At 25.3% G+C, this 19,252-nt stretch overlaps 1 protein-coding gene across 2 annotated transcripts in view; it reads left to right on the top strand.

The window, feature by feature from the left end:
* The window catches only part of LOC129956974 (X-ray repair cross-complementing protein 5-like), a 39,430-nt gene extending 21,510 nt beyond the window's left edge, over positions 1-17,920 (top strand). For both annotated transcript variants that reach the window (XM_056069052.1, XM_056069053.1), the window contains exons 12-21: positions 366-426; positions 552-627; positions 701-787; positions 1,893-1,996; positions 5,916-6,006; positions 6,989-7,058; positions 8,578-8,693; positions 11,533-11,626; positions 13,808-13,962; positions 17,772-17,920. In XM_056069052.1, the coding sequence (XP_055925027.1) occupies positions 366-426; positions 552-627; positions 701-787; positions 1,893-1,996; positions 5,916-6,006; positions 6,989-7,058; positions 8,578-8,693; positions 11,533-11,626; positions 13,808-13,962; positions 17,772-17,786 (869 nt within the window). In that variant the 3' untranslated portion in view covers positions 17,787-17,920. The remainder of the gene's footprint in view (positions 1-365; positions 427-551; positions 628-700; positions 788-1,892; positions 1,997-5,915; positions 6,007-6,988; positions 7,059-8,577; positions 8,694-11,532; positions 11,627-13,807; positions 13,963-17,771) is intronic.
* Positions 17,921-19,252: the final 1,332 nt, after the last annotated feature.

The raw sequence follows: 19,252 nt of genomic DNA on the forward strand, positions 1-19,252 counted from the left end.
AAAATGCCAAGTGCCATTATACATAACGTGCCAAAATGTTAGCAACTGGTTGCATTTTTTGACAATATACTGCAAATGCTATAAAAATAAACAAGCACCAAAAATTTTTTGGAAAAATATATTTATTTTATATGTAGATGAAAATTAGTAGTACTGAACATTTCTATTTAGAAAAAGAAAGGTTACAATACAACTTTATGAATTTTTCTGAACTTTGTGATAAAATATTTGTGAAATTTATTCATCGACCTCCTTCTGAAACAATTCATAATTTTTCACTATTTATCCTTTTAATTTTTTAGGAAAACATTATAATTCTTAGTATTTTATGTAAATGTTTACATTTCTCTCTTTTCTTTTTACAGAAAGCCAACTTGGTGCCATTGATGAACTAATTACATCAATGGATTTAAGCACTGCCACTGTGTAAGTTCAGCTTTTGCCTCCTTAAAATGTAACCAATGAAAATAAATTTATCTGGATTTCAGTTTTATGGATTATTTGTGTATACTTATTTTATTTTTTATTTAAATACAACATTTTCTTTTTAGCGATGATGAAGGTAATTTAGGTGAAGCTCTTAAACCAAAATATACTGTGAATCCATTCCTACAAAGACTTTATCAGGTAACATCTTTTGTCCTGCTTCTGCTGTCTTTTAGCCTTGTCTGTTGAGCTACATGTTTTTGAAATTTTGCAGTGCCTACAATTTAGAGCAATGTATCCAGAAAAACCTCTTCCTGGAATTTCTCCTCATATAGAAGCAATTATCAATCCTCCTAGTAAAGTAAGTTAAACCATTGTTGTTTTGATAATGCTAAGATTATTTTAAAATCAAATTATCCCAATTTTGATCCAAAACACTATGTTATTGATTTGAATGATTTAAATATTGTTTTTCCCTCCTCTTAAAATGTCAAAATGCCTTTATGTAGTTTTGTTGTATTATTTTTCATTACTTACTAGTAAATATCTTATAACTTTAAATAAGCAATTCTTGTATTTATATAAATTTGTTTTGTGCATCTTGAAAACGGCTCCAACAAGTTTGATCAAATTTTATATTTAGATAAGGTTTTGCTTTTTATCTATATAGGTATCTTTCCTGAAAAAAATGTGATTTTATACAAACAAAAACATTTTTTATAACTAACTATTAGAATAAGTATATTCAACTTCTGCTTTGAAGTGTGGGCAATACAGTGGTGGTCAGAACAACATGAATGACACGTGTGTTACTGGTCCTTGGTTTGTGCTGCATTTTTTTTACCTATGTATTTGTATTTAATATTTTTAATTTTATATGTATAGGTATCTTTCCTGAAAAAATATGATTTTATACAGAAATATTTTTTTATAACTATTAGAGCCTTTTTTTTTATCTGCTCTCTTGTTGACAATGTCATATAGTGCAATCTCAGACTCGATTTCACCATGGTAAAACAGAGTGTAAGTTCAAAAATATTAGTAATGTGAGATAAACTGTAAAATGAATATTGTAATATAGTAGATTGTTTCAAATAAAATGTTAAATTAAGTATATTCATGATTTTTTTTAAATGACCAGTTCATCTGTGAATTGGAAAATGTTCATATATAATTAGTATGTGATTCGTATCTAAGTATTTTCCCCGTATGAAACAGGATTTTCCGAAAAAACCTGCCGAGTAAAGCTCGGTCTTCCAGATATTTTGAAATAAAACTGCAAATTAGATAGCATGCACTATTTGATTTTATAGGAATTTTTGTATCATTGACATTTATATTATTTTTTTTATGTCTGACATTGGAAATTTCTGTGTATTATGTACAAATATTCACAATATACTAATTATTTAAAGAACATAATTAAAGAAAAAAAATAATGAATGCTATTTATACCTTTTTTCTAGCTGGTGAAGATGGCAGAACCTTCTTTTAATAGAATTAAAGAATTATTCCCTTTAAAGCAATATACACAAAAAAGATCCAGAGAAGTAGGAGCTGATATGTTCTTGTAAGTTGCATTTATACTAAGCAAATAAAATTTTTTCAATTATTAATCTCTTCCAGTAAAATGACGAATATAGCTTGTCATTAGTTTTTCATGCCATGCAATACAATGTTGAGCTATACTCATCATAGGACTGCAGTTACTGTCGAATACAGTAATTTTGGTATAAAATTTCTAATGCACTGAAACTGGCAGCTCAGTATTGTTGATAGCATAGATCACTATCACATGTTAATCATCTGAATTTCATGGTAAAAGCCAAATTTTTGTTAGTCAGTTATTAGTCAGTGTCATTGTTATAAACATTTAGTATGAACATCGGTACAATCAATATATATTTTTACTAAATGAAAAACATATTGTGAAATAAACACCATAATGGATAATCACAGGCTATGAAGATCTAAGTGATTGGAGGGAATCTGAAAAGTCAGTAAAATAAGAATTCATTTATCTGATACTGATAATAAAATTAATGATAGTGAATTAATACCATAAAGACAAAAATGTGTTAAAATGATTAAGTAAATGATTCTAGTGACTAAATGCAAATCCGAATCCGTTAGAGGTTTTGAAGAATATGAATCAAATTGCTGAATATGAACTTATGAATTGCAGTTATATCCATATCACTAATATAATTTTAGTTAATAATTTCTAAAATGAAACAAGTATTTTAAAATAAAATTTAAATGACTGTTTCATGCAAAATTTTTCATTATTAAATCTTACTGGAAGGGGTTAATGTATTGTGACAATATATAATAATATGAAAGATTCTGTTTAATAGAATTTAGGATTGTTATGAAAAATTTACCTCATTATGAAGAATATAAAAATAGTTATAACTATCTTATAATTATAGTTTGTGCATTTTCTATAGGCGGTTCAAGGTCACATTTTCTACCTCGTTGTTTGTCTGGTACCATTAACGCGGTAGAAAATGTGACCTTGAACCACCTACAGAAAATATACAGACTATAGTTATCGAATCCCAGATCTACATATTTATTCAAAAAGTAAAAGTGTTAAAAAAAAATGTATATATTCTTACAATTTTAATGTTTAGAATTGTATGCTATTCTTCTTTTTCTTTTTCTTTTTTTTTTGTAATGAATATTGCAGTTAAAACGATCATTTTTTTCTTCTTCAGATTTATTCTTAGTTATTATTAATATTGTTTTCAGGCTCTCATATTTTTTTCATCCATTGTAACCTTAAATCTGGAAGGAAATTTTAATGTTATCTGTATAAAATTGTGTAATCTAGATCTTTCTTCCTTGTGTGTATATATATGTGTGTGTGTGTCTATGTAATGAATTCAGTTTATCTCTGCTTTTAAAATTATTTGCTAATTTTTAAATTAAAACTTGAAAAGTGCTTTAACCATTAAGCTGCACAGGTGTCTGACTTTTTCATGTTTGTCAGGGCTTAACTTCTATAATTTTAATTGTTTAATATTGATCTGCAGTGTCTTAAAAAATCATGCCCATAATGAATGCTTGCTCATCTAATTTTTAGTGAAATTCCTTTTGTGAGTGTATATAAGCTCTGAATGCATTCCCTGTATTATCTAATGTGATGTGATATTCTTATCATTTTAATAAGCAGTCATGGTAATGATGTAACTAAGAACTTTTATAAGGTTAAAAACGAGCAGTTTGCTTATTGATGAAAAAAGAGAATAAACCTGTTATTTAACACACTCTTCTGCTTATTTCTCTAAGAAATTCTGCACACATTTGTAAGCACATATTTCTTTACTGAATTTTTTTCTCCATGTGAAAAGTGGAGTAACCTTTATGCAATTGAGCTCATATAGCTTACTTTTTTTAATGAAAATTCTGGTTCTTTTTCATTGCATAGAGTTACAAAAGTAAATAGTATCCTGGTTGTAATCACCTACCTCCTGAAATAACAAGATATTTTTTTAACTGTTGTCTGGGATGCTTTTGGCTCCAAATAGGAAGCTTTAGACTCGCTGGGTAATTTCTAAACTGTTAGTGTTTAAAAATTGTTTTAAATGATAAGAAAAATTATATTTAATATTGTTTGAGTCAATAAATGTATTTCTGAAAAAGTTACTAACTCTGTTTTTTTATCCTTATCAGTTGTACTTAGTAACAAAAAACACTGATGGCACCTTAAATCCTGTAATAATAATAATAAAAAAAATCATTGTTATATGACTAAACTTGGTTGAGTTTTAACTATTTAACTTAAACAGAGGTTATAAACAAATTAATTTTTTTATTATTAAATTTATTTAAGTTTGAAAAAATGAAAGTGTATATGAGATTGAAAATTTCCTTATAATTATTTTATTAGTTAATACATTTTATGGAAAAATAATAAAATAAAAATTCAGTTTGTGTATAAATAATAGGAATGTAAGAAAGCATTTTCTGTAAAGAAGGCATCTTTGAAAATCATTTTTATTACAAGATAAACTGATATTTCAAATGTGATTATAATAAATGATTCTAAAGGTGAAGTAAAAGTTTCTTTACCCTTATCTCTTAAAACTTATGTGGAAGACAATTTAAGCTCTGCTTAAATTGTCTTCCACATTTAAGCAGAACTGATATTCTTGAAATGTGAATGCGAATAGTGATGATAAAAATGGGCACTTTCGTAATTTAAAAATAATCATTCAAGTGAAAATTAAGTTTTCTATATGAATAAAAGTATTTCAAAAAATTATGAATAACTTGTTACAAGGAGCTTAAATTTTGCATCTTAGAAGAATTTAAATTTTTGTTTTACCTTTAAAGAGCTGATTTATAATCAATTAGACGTAATTATTGTCTTCATTTAAAAAAAAATTTCTTCTTCTTAATTAGAAGTTGAATTTTCCTAATTTCTTTACTGATATCAAATGTTTCACAATCTGAAACACAAAGTAGAAATTTTTTGCTAAATTAAGTGCAAAGTATACAATCCTATGAAATGCAAACCTTGCAAATTAGAGAATTTTCTTTGAATAAAACAATAAAAAAATAGGACTAAGAACATAAAATAAAATGTAAGAAAAGAATGTTATGCTAAAATCATTTTCAACACATTGAAAATATCTTCTCTTGAAACGTATTCTGAAAAATGTCAATAACATAAAGCTTAATTTTATCGTGCAAACAATCCCTTAATATCTTTTTCAAGGCCACAAGTTTAATCATAAAATTCATTTAAAATTATGATTATCTTCATATTTGATCAGTTTTAGTCACAGAAGAATGTTTTCTTTTTTAATGTTCTAATATCAAGAATATTTTACTAAATATAATTGATAGGACTGAGGGATTGTATAAAAATTTAGATATGGTAATTTTTTGAAAATTGACTCAATCAACATAAAATATAATTCTTCCTGTCATTTAAAGCATTTTTTAAACTGGAATTTTATATCTATTTTTAGTGGTTTAAATATTAGCTTTTGGGTCATGGGAAAAGTGGACCTTCTGTATATACCCTGCATGTAAAATCCAATATATATGTATATATATCTACTTATGCCATATTAGATTGATTGTATTCCATACTGAGTAGAAGTAGGGAAGAATTGCTTTTTTAAAGTTTGAGTTTGGTTTATCTTGTTTCTTTCCCCCTCTTCCCTCAGAAATAAATAATTGGGATATCCTTTCAAATCCAGATAAAATGTCAAAAACTGGGTTAAAGCTGATATTCTTTTAATAACTTTTGAAAGTTTTGTCAGTTAACAAATTTCTGCTCTTAATTGATGTAGTTTTCTTAACCTATGAACTATTCTTTTTGTCATACTTAATGTGTGTTGTCTTAATCTAAGATTATGGTAGTTTATTTTTTCATATTTTTATTTATTTATTTACGGGCATGTTTTGAATTATTTTTTTAATGCAATGTCTTTTTATTACACCCCCTGAACTGTTTTTAAAAACACTTTTAGAAGCTCAGAGAGTTCTAGTAAAAAGGTAAAATTAGAAAATGAAGATATTTATCCTGGATTTGAGAATGCTGTTGGAGATAAAATTGTCTCAGTAAGTTGCAGCAGATCTTTTATCTCATAAATTGATTTTTTTTTCCTATTATAAGTGTTTTAGAAATATTAAAATAGAAAACTTGTATATGAATATTTCCTTGAAAAAAATTTGGGACATATTAAACCTTAGTTGCTATATTTCTATTTAAAAAAATTTAAAAAAACAAACAAACGATAATTCTAATTTTATAATAATACTTTTCTCTAAAGATTAAATATTTGTAGTTGGAAAATTTTCATCAAAATTATTAAAATGATTATAAATAAATATACATAAAGCCCTTTTTGCCTTCTAATCAATATTGTTGATTATGTGTGTGCACAAAGTGATTTACAAGAATACTAAGTAATATATAAATAAAATAGTAAAATTATAAGGTAGTATGTAAATAAAATAAAAACTAAACACTAAAATACAAAGTAAAGAAGAGAAGAGAAGAAGATAAAGGCCTATGAAACTGCTTAAATTCCTATGTAGTCCATATTAATTTTGTCTCCAGATGAGTGATTATTACATTGATTGAAGAGTGAATGCATGTATTCATTTGACAGAATAGAATGATTTATATTTATACCAATCTTCAAATTTTAAAATAAAAATGTAAATTTGTTTCTATTTACCTGTATTTTGATGCAAATCAATGCAGTTTGGTTATTTGTTATTTAAAAGGATTTAATGTATAGTAAATCATGTATACAGGTCTACATGAACCTAGTTGATGAAATAAAAGTAGTGCTGATGCATGACGTGACAAATAATTTTAATATAGGAAATCATATTTGCATTATAAAAACAATATTCTATTTTACGAAAAGGATGTATTTTGTGTTTTAAGTATCAAATCCAATGGTGTTTTTTTTAATAGTGTTTATCATAATTTATTTTATTCTTAAAAATATTGATACTTATTTAATATTTCTTGTTATTGTATATTTAATTTTATAAATGTTTCTATATTTTTGTAATTATATAATTCTAGGTAGGTTCTGTTAATCCAGTTCAAGATTTCCAATATTTACTAAACAGCAAAACACTCGAATTTGCAGAAGGTAATAAAAGAAATGTCTAAAACTTATCATATTATGATTCATTTTTGAAATTTTGTAACATATTGAAATTTGTTCTTTTTAGATAGCAAATTATATTTAATAAATTTATAAAATTATAAATTATTTTTAGAAGAATCTATTATTAGTTTACTTTTATGCTAATTTTTATTCAGCGTTTTGTTTTTATTTCAATTTTTGAAAGCTATATGTATCTTATCTTTTATTTATATAATATTATTTATATTTTAATAATTTTTTTTACTTATTTTAGCTTAAAAAATCTCTTGTAAAAGTTATTATATTAGTTATCACCAATTTTAAGGATTGATTAAAAGTGCGGTAAACATCTGTAAATAAAAAGTAGTTGTTCTTTGATCAGAACTAATTAATTTCAGTTGAAGTGGTTGACAATATCTAAAAAAAAAAAAAAACCTTTTTTTACATTTATTGCAGATAGGAAATAATGATGATTTAGCTTCTTTGAATAATTCTTTTTGAAGTTTGTTTTCTATGGCCACTGTTTGAGAAAGGATTTTTGTATCTAGCCAGTTCAATAAGTCGTTTCATCTCAAATTTTGCATCTAACAAGTTTTCTTAAGATATTTTTAAAAATTTTCATTTAAAATCTTTAAAATAAATAACATCTTATACTGTTACTATAGTAATCTTAAGTAAACATCTGATACTATGTAATACATGAAACTTAGTTGATTAGGATTTATTAACTGTTTTATTCCTGTGTTATGCCTATTTTTTTATAATATTTGATTATAAATTCCTTTCACTAGTATTTTTTATTTTACATGTCATTTTAATTACTTTAAAAGTGAAATAATAGGTTATTGCATGGTATAAAAATCTTCAGTTTAGTAATAATATAATGCAAGGTCATAAAATTTAAGATTTGTTACTATTATTATTTTCCTTTTAAAGCCAATAATGTTGTGAAGGTGAATGGTGATTATTCTAATAGGATTGACCTTGACCTTCCTTACCTCTTTCAGTGGATTTAAAAAGGGAAATAAAATATTATTTTATCTTTATGGTGAACAAAGTATTTCTACTCCATTTGCTATAGGGATCTATCCCATTCGCCACCCTATTGCTATAGGGATGCATTTCTAAGATTTTAGGCTTTGGGATCAGAAGTTCGCAAATTTGAAATGCTGTTTCATTGAATATCTACCATATATCTGATATATATTAAATCTGCCATAAAAATAAGTTATTCTGCTATTAGTGTGGTGTAGAAGTTTCATGAGATAGATATCATCTTGAACTTTAAATATCTTATGTGTACTGTTCAAATTACAAGATATATCCAAAAATAGCCATAATGTAGCTTTAAAATAGGATAGCAAACTAAAAATTTGTTGTTTCTATATAATTCATCAGAGGTAAACTTTCACATGAATTTATAAATTTGCTTTCTTGAAGCAAATATATTTTAATTATTTTCATTTTTATGCTAGTAATTTTTTTCCCCCTGTAATTTAATCTTTTGTTATCTTTCATACAGCAAGCAAACAAATGATCGATGTTGTGTACAAATTCTTGAAAACTGATTCAAATCTGAAGCACTACCATACAAAAATCTTATCCATATGTAAAGAACTTAGAGATACTTCTTTCAAGGTAAAGAATTTTTCTGAATATTTCGAATTTCAACTTTGAAATGATCTGCAATGTCTCTTTAATGTTTAATTATGTGTAATAAACTCCTGTTATTTTAAACTTTTGTATATTTGATAATTTGTTTTATGCAACCATTTGATATGCTAGTTCTGGTTTTCCAATTTAGGTTTATCTAAGTTCTGTAAATTTAGAGTGATATTTTATAAACTTAGAGTGATATTAGAGTCAAATATAAAGTGAATTTTATTGATATAATTTAAATAATAATAATTTAATTATTTTGTAATATAATTTAAATAATAATATTATTTAAAGTGCAAGTTAAATAGCTGTAAAATTTTGTGCTATAAGAATAAAGTTATTATGTAAGTACTATGCAATATTATTAAATGAATATTGTTCATTAAATTGTATCTTAACTGAGCATTCCTGTATGTGAAATTGTGTGTATGTGTGTGTGTATTCATAATTTTCTTTTTAATTATGAAAAACTGTTCAATGAATAGGAGATAATTAATTTTCATGTAACTTATTTTCATTTATTTGGTCCATTTTCGTTAATACATTCATACACAAGCTTTAAAAAAAGGCATTTTGAAGTTAGAGGAATTCATGAGCCAAATATAATGAGTTTGAAAAGATGAAACGAAAGGAAGAAATGAAATTAAATGGAAATATAAAAAAGTAAAAAGGAAGCAGAATATCAGTTTAAAGAATTAAAAGAAAAAAAAACCTAAATTTTTTAAGATGGATCAAAAATAAAGTTTAAGAATCCAGGAAGAAATTGCTGCTCTTAAACTTTTCCAAAAGATGCTTTGAAATTTTATTAGTTCATTTAAAGCAGGACTAGTTCTTGAAAACAAACTATTTTATATTAATACTGATATTTCAAATTTGATATTAATATGATTTTTGTTTGTAACTTTTGCTTTTTGATTTTAATTAGCAAGTAATAGTTATTTGCCACTTGAGTTATTATCTATAAATTGATATCTTATGCTTAATGTTATTTGTAATAATAAATGGAATCTAATAAAAACTTACATTACAAGTTTTCGATCAGAACAATTAATTTCTTAGCATTTGTTAACATATATATATATTTAAATTGGTATTTTGGCAGATTATTTTGTTTAAATCTTTGCTAAAATATATATTATTAGGTATTTATTGTCTATGCTGTTTTTTATATTTGTGCTGTTATGTTATTTTGATGTTCATGCAAAGAGCATTAATTAGTTATTGAACTGTTTTAAAGTAACCTGTACTGTTGATGTAATTTAACTTTTTTGCAAGAGTTAAATTAGTTTTATTGTTTCTATGCATTATTTTGCAGTTTTTACAAACAAGATATTTTGTTAAAATGTCCTGTGTTTTCTACACACAAGAAATGTAATGTAGTATTTTAATTGATTTTTTTAAGATGTTCATTTTTTTTTGTAACTAAACTAACTAAATTTTATAAAAATATTTTTAATAATTTATATTGTATGCATACAGTGATTCTGAGTTGGGTGAAAGCCAAGAAACTTAATATAATTAATAATTGCTAATCACGGAAATGTTGTGAGGATAATCAGGGAAAAATAAGGGAAATTCTTTTTCATATTTGCAATAGGCCACCCTGAACTAGGATTTTTTTGCTTAAAGGCATAAATAATATATGTTACTTTTGAAATTTTTTATAAATTTATCATTAGTTTACCTATTATGGTAACTATAGTTTGTATTGAGTAAAAGCTAAGAAAAAAAAAATTCTTCAGAAGTTAATTTTTTTAAAAAGAAAATTAGTTGGTTTTATTCTCTAAAAGAATATTTACTAATAAGAAAAACAAGCAGTATCTCAACTAATGAAATTACATCAGACTACTTTAATTTAAAAATCATCTTATACTTAAAAAGGAAATTCAATCATGAAACAAAAATCTTATCTCAAATATTTTATCTTTAAATCTAAAATTAACCTTGTTATGTCACAGGTTCTAATGAATAGGTGAATTAGTGAATGTTTGGATTTCTCAATTATATTTTTCTTTAATCTGCAGCAAATTAAGTGCAAGGAAATTTTACTTGCACTTGGAAATTCTGTTGAAGAATAATTAGAGTGATGATGTTCTTTTTTGGATGTCTGACATCTGAAGGGATGTTCCCCCATTTTATTAAGATGTTTGATTTTTAAATTCTTTTACAATATTTTGGTTCGTGAATTAAAAATTTTGATGATTATTTTTAAATTGATCTCATTGTAGCAAAATTAACGATCAAAATATAAAGCTGAAAATTATAAAAGTTCTTGAATATCTGTATGTGTAATTTGGTAGACATCTTTTAATTAATAAAAATTAAATAAATAGAAATAAAGATGTAAAATGTGAGTACATTATCATGTTTTTGATAGATGTATTAAAGTAATGAATTAATATAAGTTTATGGAATGTATTAAAGTAAGTTTTGTAACTATATTTAAAGCAGAGATTGACCTTTTTTTAAAAAACTATTTTATCAGTTATATTTACCAAAATAATACTTATGGAATCACAAATCAGGAATTTGAATTACATATACAAACTTGTTTCTTACTGCAGTTCAGAATTACAAAGTCTCTTCTGAAGCAGGCTCTGTGTTGCTTAAAAGCAGGATAATCTTACAAATGGGAATCAGATCCTCTAGAAAAATGAATAAAGCAGAAAAAAAAATGTTTTCTATTTTCATATAACTTCTTTTATTTTCCTTTAGTATTGCATTAGTTTTTAATGTAATTTTGTACATTTCATAACAGATTTAGATCTTAAGATATTGAAATGCAAATTATATACAAATACTTTTTATTCTTTTTAAGAGAAATGATGCAGCTCAATACAATGTGTTTATGAAAAATCTCAAAAAGGAGCTTTTGTCTCGAGACCCTGAATTGTGGAATAAGTTTATAAAAGGTAATTTAGTTTTCGTTCTTTATTAAAGTAATTTCATTTCATCTGTAATTGATAAATGGAGAAAGAGACAATACCATACAAATTTCTTGAAAAATTATCTATTATTTTGCTTTTGAAAAAATATTCTACATTTATGGATAAATCTGTTACTTATTGGTTAGAAGTAATTATGTTATGGCCCATGAGTGTTGATTTCAGCTTAAACTTGATTCTTTTTCTTTTGACAACATGTTTATATTATCTCATAAGAATTTATATGAACTGAAGATTAGCTTGTGGTTCATTTGATTAATTTATTGATAGCTGCAATATTTCACGAGATATATGGCTATTGGACTAATTTCAGTACATTTTAATATTTTACAAAACTACCATGTCCATATGGTCTACCAGACAAAATTTTTTCCTAATCTAAACTTCTCGGACAAGTAGTTAGTTATAAAACCTGCAATCTGGGAAAAAATTCTTTAGGATTGAAAACTTTTTTAAAAAAAGTCTGTAATTTTGATTTAAAAGCTCATTTATTAATCTAGAAGTCTGTAGTGACCAAGAAGCAGAATTTCGGCTTTAGCCTGTTTCTGTTGTCATTCCATTGTATGTACACAGCCATGAGGTGCATATTAAATCTGTTGGGGCCTGATATATTGGAGAAGTTTGGTGAAAGTTTGCCAGGCTATTTTTTTTTCCTTGTAATGTGGCAAAGATTCACATTTACAAAGTTCATTTTAAAATAGTTCTCATGTAGCTTTTGAATGTGACATTAATCTAACTAAATGCATCTCATTTTATTTTTAACAGCTATATTAATCATTGAATTAAATGCTTGCCATTTTGCAATTTTGATTTCTTGATGTGAATTTTTTTTTCTCTTTGTTTACAAATTTAAAATATATTTTATTATATGCCAGGCTCCTTCATCTAAATAATTTCTTCAGTGCAATGTAATGTATGCATTTTGGATGATTTATTTATAAATTTTATGAGAAACATTTAGAAATATACCTTTGTCTTGTAGCTTTTATAAATTTTGTAAAATTTATTTGAAAATTTGTTACAGCAAAATGCTCTGAAATTCAAAGATAATTTCTTTTTAAAACAACTTTTTTTTTTTAATGAAATAAGAAATTTTAAATATTATAAATAAAAAATTTTGATATTTAAGTTTACTTAAAAGTTTAAAAAAAATCTCAGATTTTAATCAGAGAATATATTTATCAATTTTAATAATAAAGAGCTGTTAAAATGCTATTAATTTTACCCATTACGGCCCTCTTTGAAATTTCTTGCATGATAAGTTATATATATTCACAAAAAGTTGTGTAATAGTATAATTATATTCAAATTATGTTTTGTTTTCAAAATATTTATTATTTTTGATAAAGTATGTAATTATAAAAGGATCAATAAAATCATTTTGATAAAAAACACAAGACTATGTAAAAAATCTGTAAATGTATACTCTAAATTATTTATTTATGATATTTCATTATTATATGAAAACTAAACCAGAAATATAATGCTTCAAATTAAATAATCTCGAATTAAATCAAAAATAAATTAAATAGAAAGTATTTCTTATGTATTGAAGAAAAATGAAATATGGCAATTAAAAATTTTAAATTGCATCCTATGATCAAAATCAAAATCCATACATTTGTAAAAAAAACCAAACTGAGATTATTTTACTATGTTATGCTATAGATATTAATATTTCTTTTAAGAATGACATAGTTCTTCAAATTTGATAAATTTGATGTCATATATAAAGATAATAAGCTATTGGATGCAAATTCACGTATAACACAACCTGTCTTCTAATTAATGTAAAATTAGTAGCTGGATGTTTAATTATTTTGAAACTGTTTAATTATTTTGAACCTTATTTTAAAACAAATAACCTATTATGCATTTTGAAGAGATTTGCAAAATTGATTAAAACTTGCCAGTAGTCAAAAATAGAGACAAAAAAGTTATAGTATTACTATAACTTTTTTTAGTACTACTAGTTATAGTAGTTTTAATTTGAAATGGATAGTTATAAAAAATCATTATATTTGTTGTGAAATTTGAGCTATGGTGATTTCTAATATTACTATTGTTTTATTTCAATTTAACAGATATTTTTCTCTATGTGTCACAGTGTATTTTTTATATTTGTATTAAATAAACATCCTCTTACAGATAAAATAGGCCTTCTTACAAAAGAAGAGGTGAAATTTAGTGTAGTATCTCCTACAGAAGCTGAAAGCTTTTTATCTGCACATTCCCTAAATGATGTGAAACCCTCATATAAATCTCCTGATATGTATGAAGAAGAGGAAGATGATTATGATTTGGTTAGTATTGTGTACAAGTTTTGTGTTAATTTTTTCAAATTACTTTTCTTATTGTGGTGTTTATAAGTCACAAAATGTATCCATTTGCTCACAAATGGATTCAGTTCTATTCAGTTGCAAATAGAGATCTGAGATGTTTGGGCTTAGAAAGTCAGAGTTTCTGCTTCAAATTTTTTTCTAGTCAAGCTTTTAGAATTTAGGAGCTTGGGTGGAAAGTCTTTATTTTTTCTTGACAAATTTGCCTTTTTAAAAACAGAATATTGAAAGGAAATGTGAAATATTTCTTTAATTTATAAAATTTGTCTTAATTCTAAATATGAATTGCATTTGATATTTTACACAAAAACAAAAGTGGTAAACTTCAAAAATGTTTTTCTTGTACCTAAGAGGTAGCAGATTAATTATTATTACTAAATAGCAAAATAATAACCTTTTTAGTGGGAACATAATTGTTGGAGAAAATTTTGATATTTGTAGGATGAGACTGAATCATCTTTAGACATGACACATTTCTGTGGAAATATAGATGTTGGTATTTTCGAAATCAAATTTTATTGTTATTAAGATTGGTAAATTTTCTTTTACATAATAATTCTATAATATTTTTAATATTTCAAGCAAATTAATCGTACGTATTTTACTTATAGGGTGTTTATGTTTGGCACAATTCATTATTTTATAGTGTTCTACTTTCTTTTTTTTTACAAGGCTAAGAGTATCAGTGTTTGGATTGATAATCTCCCAGTCTTCATTTGTTTTAAATCAGGTGATACTTTATCATTCTGATATAAAGTATTAAATTGATAATGCCTAGTTTGCCGTTATGTCATTGCTTTAATATTAGCTGCATGATATACTTTTTAACTATATATATTTTGTTCTGAGCTATTTTTGTCTTTTATCTAATGCAACAGTGAGCATATTAGTAAAGAATCCCTGCTTCTCCTAAACTATCTATATTAGCACAGCTATTTCTCTCCTCTTCTCACTCATCCATCAGTCACTGTTAAAACTAAAGCCACTAACACATTATCATCAATATCTCTTCAAAAAAAATCCCAATTGCCTTGGCATATGTGTGAGAACCAATGCCCATCAAGTGTCCGGTTTCATTCTGATGGGAAAAGAATCTATTAGTAATTGTATTAGATACAAATGATTTTCAGTACCAACCTGTACCTGATACAGTAAATTGAATATTAGCCTAACCCTACTTACGTTTCTCACATTAGATGAAAAATTACTGGAATAGGTACAGGAAGTTTGATATTTTTTATTATCCTCAAGTCAACTCCTAAATTATCCCCTCTTCATGTTTTTCATGAATGAGTTGGAGAGAAAAATCTGAATTCTTGTTGTTAAAAGATTCCAGGGCAGCTGTAAAGCTGAAAGCTATGCTGAGCAAGTAAGCATTATGTTTAACGCCTTCATATTGGTTGAAATATGAACATAATGCTTCATTTTTTTAGACTGTTTTTCACAAAATCTTGACGTGTTAGTAGTGAAGAAGATGAATGATTTCGGCAAAATGTTAAGACAATGGACGACTGATATCAAAGTAGATGGAATACTCTCATGATGATGGAATGCTTTCATATTGGAATCTTTTAAGAAGCTGTAAACTTCCAAAAATACTAATCTGAAATAGAGCAAAATATCTTATCTTTTTGTTTTTCTTTGATTTTTCATTTTTTGAATTAAGCTATTGTTGATTTACGGAAGTTTTGCTGGAATTTTTTAATTAATTAAAATGTTTCCAAAATTTGTTAAGAAATTTAGTACTGATTGATACTTTTGTCTGATTTAATGTTTAAATACAAATATTATGACTTAGCTTACAAATTAGAGTTATGGACAGAAACTAATATCCTATTTGTTTTCAACTCATAAAATACACATCAAATCAATTTAAAAAGACCCAGCACCAAATTATGAATTCATTTTTGTATTTTGTATTAATGATTTCCAGCTGTTTTTTCTCCTATACCCATAAATATCCCCCCCCCCTTCTACAACCATGTCTTTACAGAAAATAATTTTTTATTAATATAATTTAAGATTTCAATTAATTTTTCTCAAACAATTCAGATTTATGTAATGACACATGAAAGGCGATTTTTGATTTAGCATCTTATTCAATTTCTTGCGACCTTTGTTAATCATTTGGCTTGCCAGAACTAATAAAGGCTGAAAATCTAAATTAAATATTTTGTGTAGCTTAGTCTTCACAATTTCCTAAACAAATACTTTTAAATTTCAAATTTTGATAGAACGTATAATTCATACTATTTTACAAACCTTACACCATTCTAATCATTGTGCTGTGTATTTCTCTAATTCTTTGTCTATATATTTAAACATCCAAATATATCACAGAAAAGAGCAGCAACGTTTAAAATTGAATACAGTCAAAAAAACTTTCCCCATTGGTTGATTCTGAAGTTGAACCTTAATTGTAAGCTCAATGAAATTAAAAATATATATATATTAAAGTATGCATTATGCTGAAGCTTACTGAAGCATGAAAAAATAAACTCAAATTTATATTGATGGGGGAGAGAGAGAGAATGAAATATTAGTAACAACAATGGGAACAATTTGAGTTCCGGTTCAGTAGTGAAATATATTGTTGTAAAACATATTTAAAAGATTTTTAAAAAATAGAATAAAATGTTATATGAGGGAAAAAATTGGTATCATTGAAGAAGGAGAAACTTTTAAATTTTAAGATGATATAAAAATCATTTTTGTGTTGTAGTATTTTTTGGAAATTATGGTGAAAATGCCTCAAAATTTCATCTAATTTTCAAAGCTTTCAGATGTGCAATTCCAAATTTAACAGCTGTTTGTGAATAGTCTATCTCTAACAAATAGTGAAATAGTCTAGTCGCTGGAATGCTTACACACACACACATTTTTGTTACTAGTAGGGATTTATAATAGTATTAGTTGATTCCCAAATCAAATAAAAATAGCATTTAACTACTTTTGCATTAATTAATAATGAAAGCTGATAGTTACTTATAACATGCTTTTAATTGTGCCTTAAATAAAATTTAAAAAATGTTCAATCTTTGAAAGGATTTAAGATTTTTCTGAATAACCTTGGATGTCAAGAATTGCAACATCCAATAAAGGTACAGCGTTTAAGGAACATGAATGTGTCATACATAATTTTTTTTTAATTAGCCAGTGGCCCCATTATCACAGAATTAAGCTGTATAAACAGGGATTAACATAATTGAGTTTTATGATTATTAATAGTAATCAATTTCAATCATTTCTAGGCTTTAATCTGTTCTTTTTCTTATTCAATGAATAAGCAAATTTTTGAATTTGTACTTTTCACTATTCATCATAATTGGAGGGGGGGGGGAAACTAGATTGTTAAAATTTTTATTAAGTTAAGAGTTTTTCACTTGTTCCTATTACTTTTCATGCAATCTTGGAAAAACAAAATTTTAGATTTTTTAAAAATGATTCCTTATGTTTTATTTTTTTCTATGATTTTCAAGATCACTTTTTTCATATTCAAAAAATGAACTAAATCCTCCCAAGATAGTGTACCACAGCTTTGGAGCCTCATTTCTACTGTATTAATCAGTAAAATTAAAACAAAAGTTATTTATTCTCATGGGCTTCTTTCGTCATCTATAAAATGCACAAAGGGAAGAAAAAAGAACATTTTATATTGTTTTGTACTAATGTGATTGCTTATAACTTGCTCACAAACTAAATTTCCACTGAATATAATTTAAATAATCAATATTCTCAATTTACATGTCCCCCTTTTTTTCTTCTTCTTTCAGTTGGATCAGTTGTAATTGCTGAAGGAATCTAGTTGTTCATCATGCCATCAAATTGTTATAGAAATCAATTTTATAATGTAAACTAATTCATTCACAAATTAGATTTTTATTGTATCTCTTTGTACAGTCGTTATTTTAATTTGTATTTTTGAAGTATAATATTTTAAAAAAGTGATTTGTCAGTTTTCATTTCTTTGTTGTTCTATTTATTACATGCCTAGATGCATGATCAATGATAATGGATTAATTACATTTTTTAAATTTAGTTTACTATATGATAAGGAAGTGGGGTGTTAAATGCAAAGCATGAATTTTTGATTTGATATTTTATTTTGGGGTGAGCAAACATTTCATTTAATTATTTATTTAATTTCATTTTAATTATTTCATTTAATTATTTATCAGAAAGTACAAACTGAGTTTGTTATATAAATGGTAAAAATAAGGAACAATTATTTTTAAAATCTTGAATTATTTATATACAAACTGCCTTTGCAACCAACATGTTCGCCAGGTTATCGACTTTTTAAGCTCTTAAACAATTAATATGGAATACATTTAAAAAAATTCACTTTATTAATTGATGCTATTGAAAAATATAAATTTAATTGAATTATTGTGGATGAAAATTGAAAAAGATATATACTATGAAATAAAAGCAGGAGTCAAAATTCTATATCAGAGTTAATGACCAAAGAAAGCAATTTTTTTTTAAATCTTAATTTTACCATTGTGAAAATTACATGATTGAAAGCTTTGATGGATGAGTTTGAATTTCATCATAATATTAGAAATTTTGTTGCAGATTATGCATCAGATTTAATTTAAAAAATATATTAAAAAAGAAGAAAAATTGTACAGAAATGAAGTTGATATCATTGAAAAAGCATTTTTACTTTTTGCTAAAATTATTTTTATAAGATAATAGTTTTGGACCATATAGCCATTAATTTCCACAGGTAAGTCTTACCATTACCAGTAGGTTTGCTTATTTTTCTGCTCAATTAGTTTTACTTGTATTTCTTTCCTTTGAATGAATGAAGTTTACGACAATCCTCTCGAGCATTTCTAATAGTATTTTACAGCTCCATTAAGTAGAGGAGCTTTACGTACAACTGTAAAAACGTTCAATGAAGCAGTGTGAAATATTTATATTGTGGTTTATTTACATTTGACTGTTACCATTTGTAAGTAATATAACAACTTTTTGCCTGATACATCTACATTATATATATAGATATTGTTAAATGTGTATATATTTCAATCAAAATATATGTGATAATATTTTTCTTATGTTCCTACAGAGTTTAAATCATTGAATACTAGAAAATAATTAAATGTGACTTGATTGCATTATATGCTTTATTTGGTTTTTTTTTTTTTTTTTTTTTTTTTTTTGTTATTTATATAATCATAAACCAAATAGGTATTCAATCATTTAAGAGAACTATACACTGAATAATGCAACAGTAATACATTCC

Source organism: Argiope bruennichi, chromosome 11, assembly GCF_947563725.1.
Source record: "Argiope bruennichi chromosome 11, qqArgBrue1.1, whole genome shotgun sequence".
Classification (NCBI taxonomy): domain Eukaryota; kingdom Metazoa; phylum Arthropoda; class Arachnida; order Araneae; family Araneidae; genus Argiope; species Argiope bruennichi.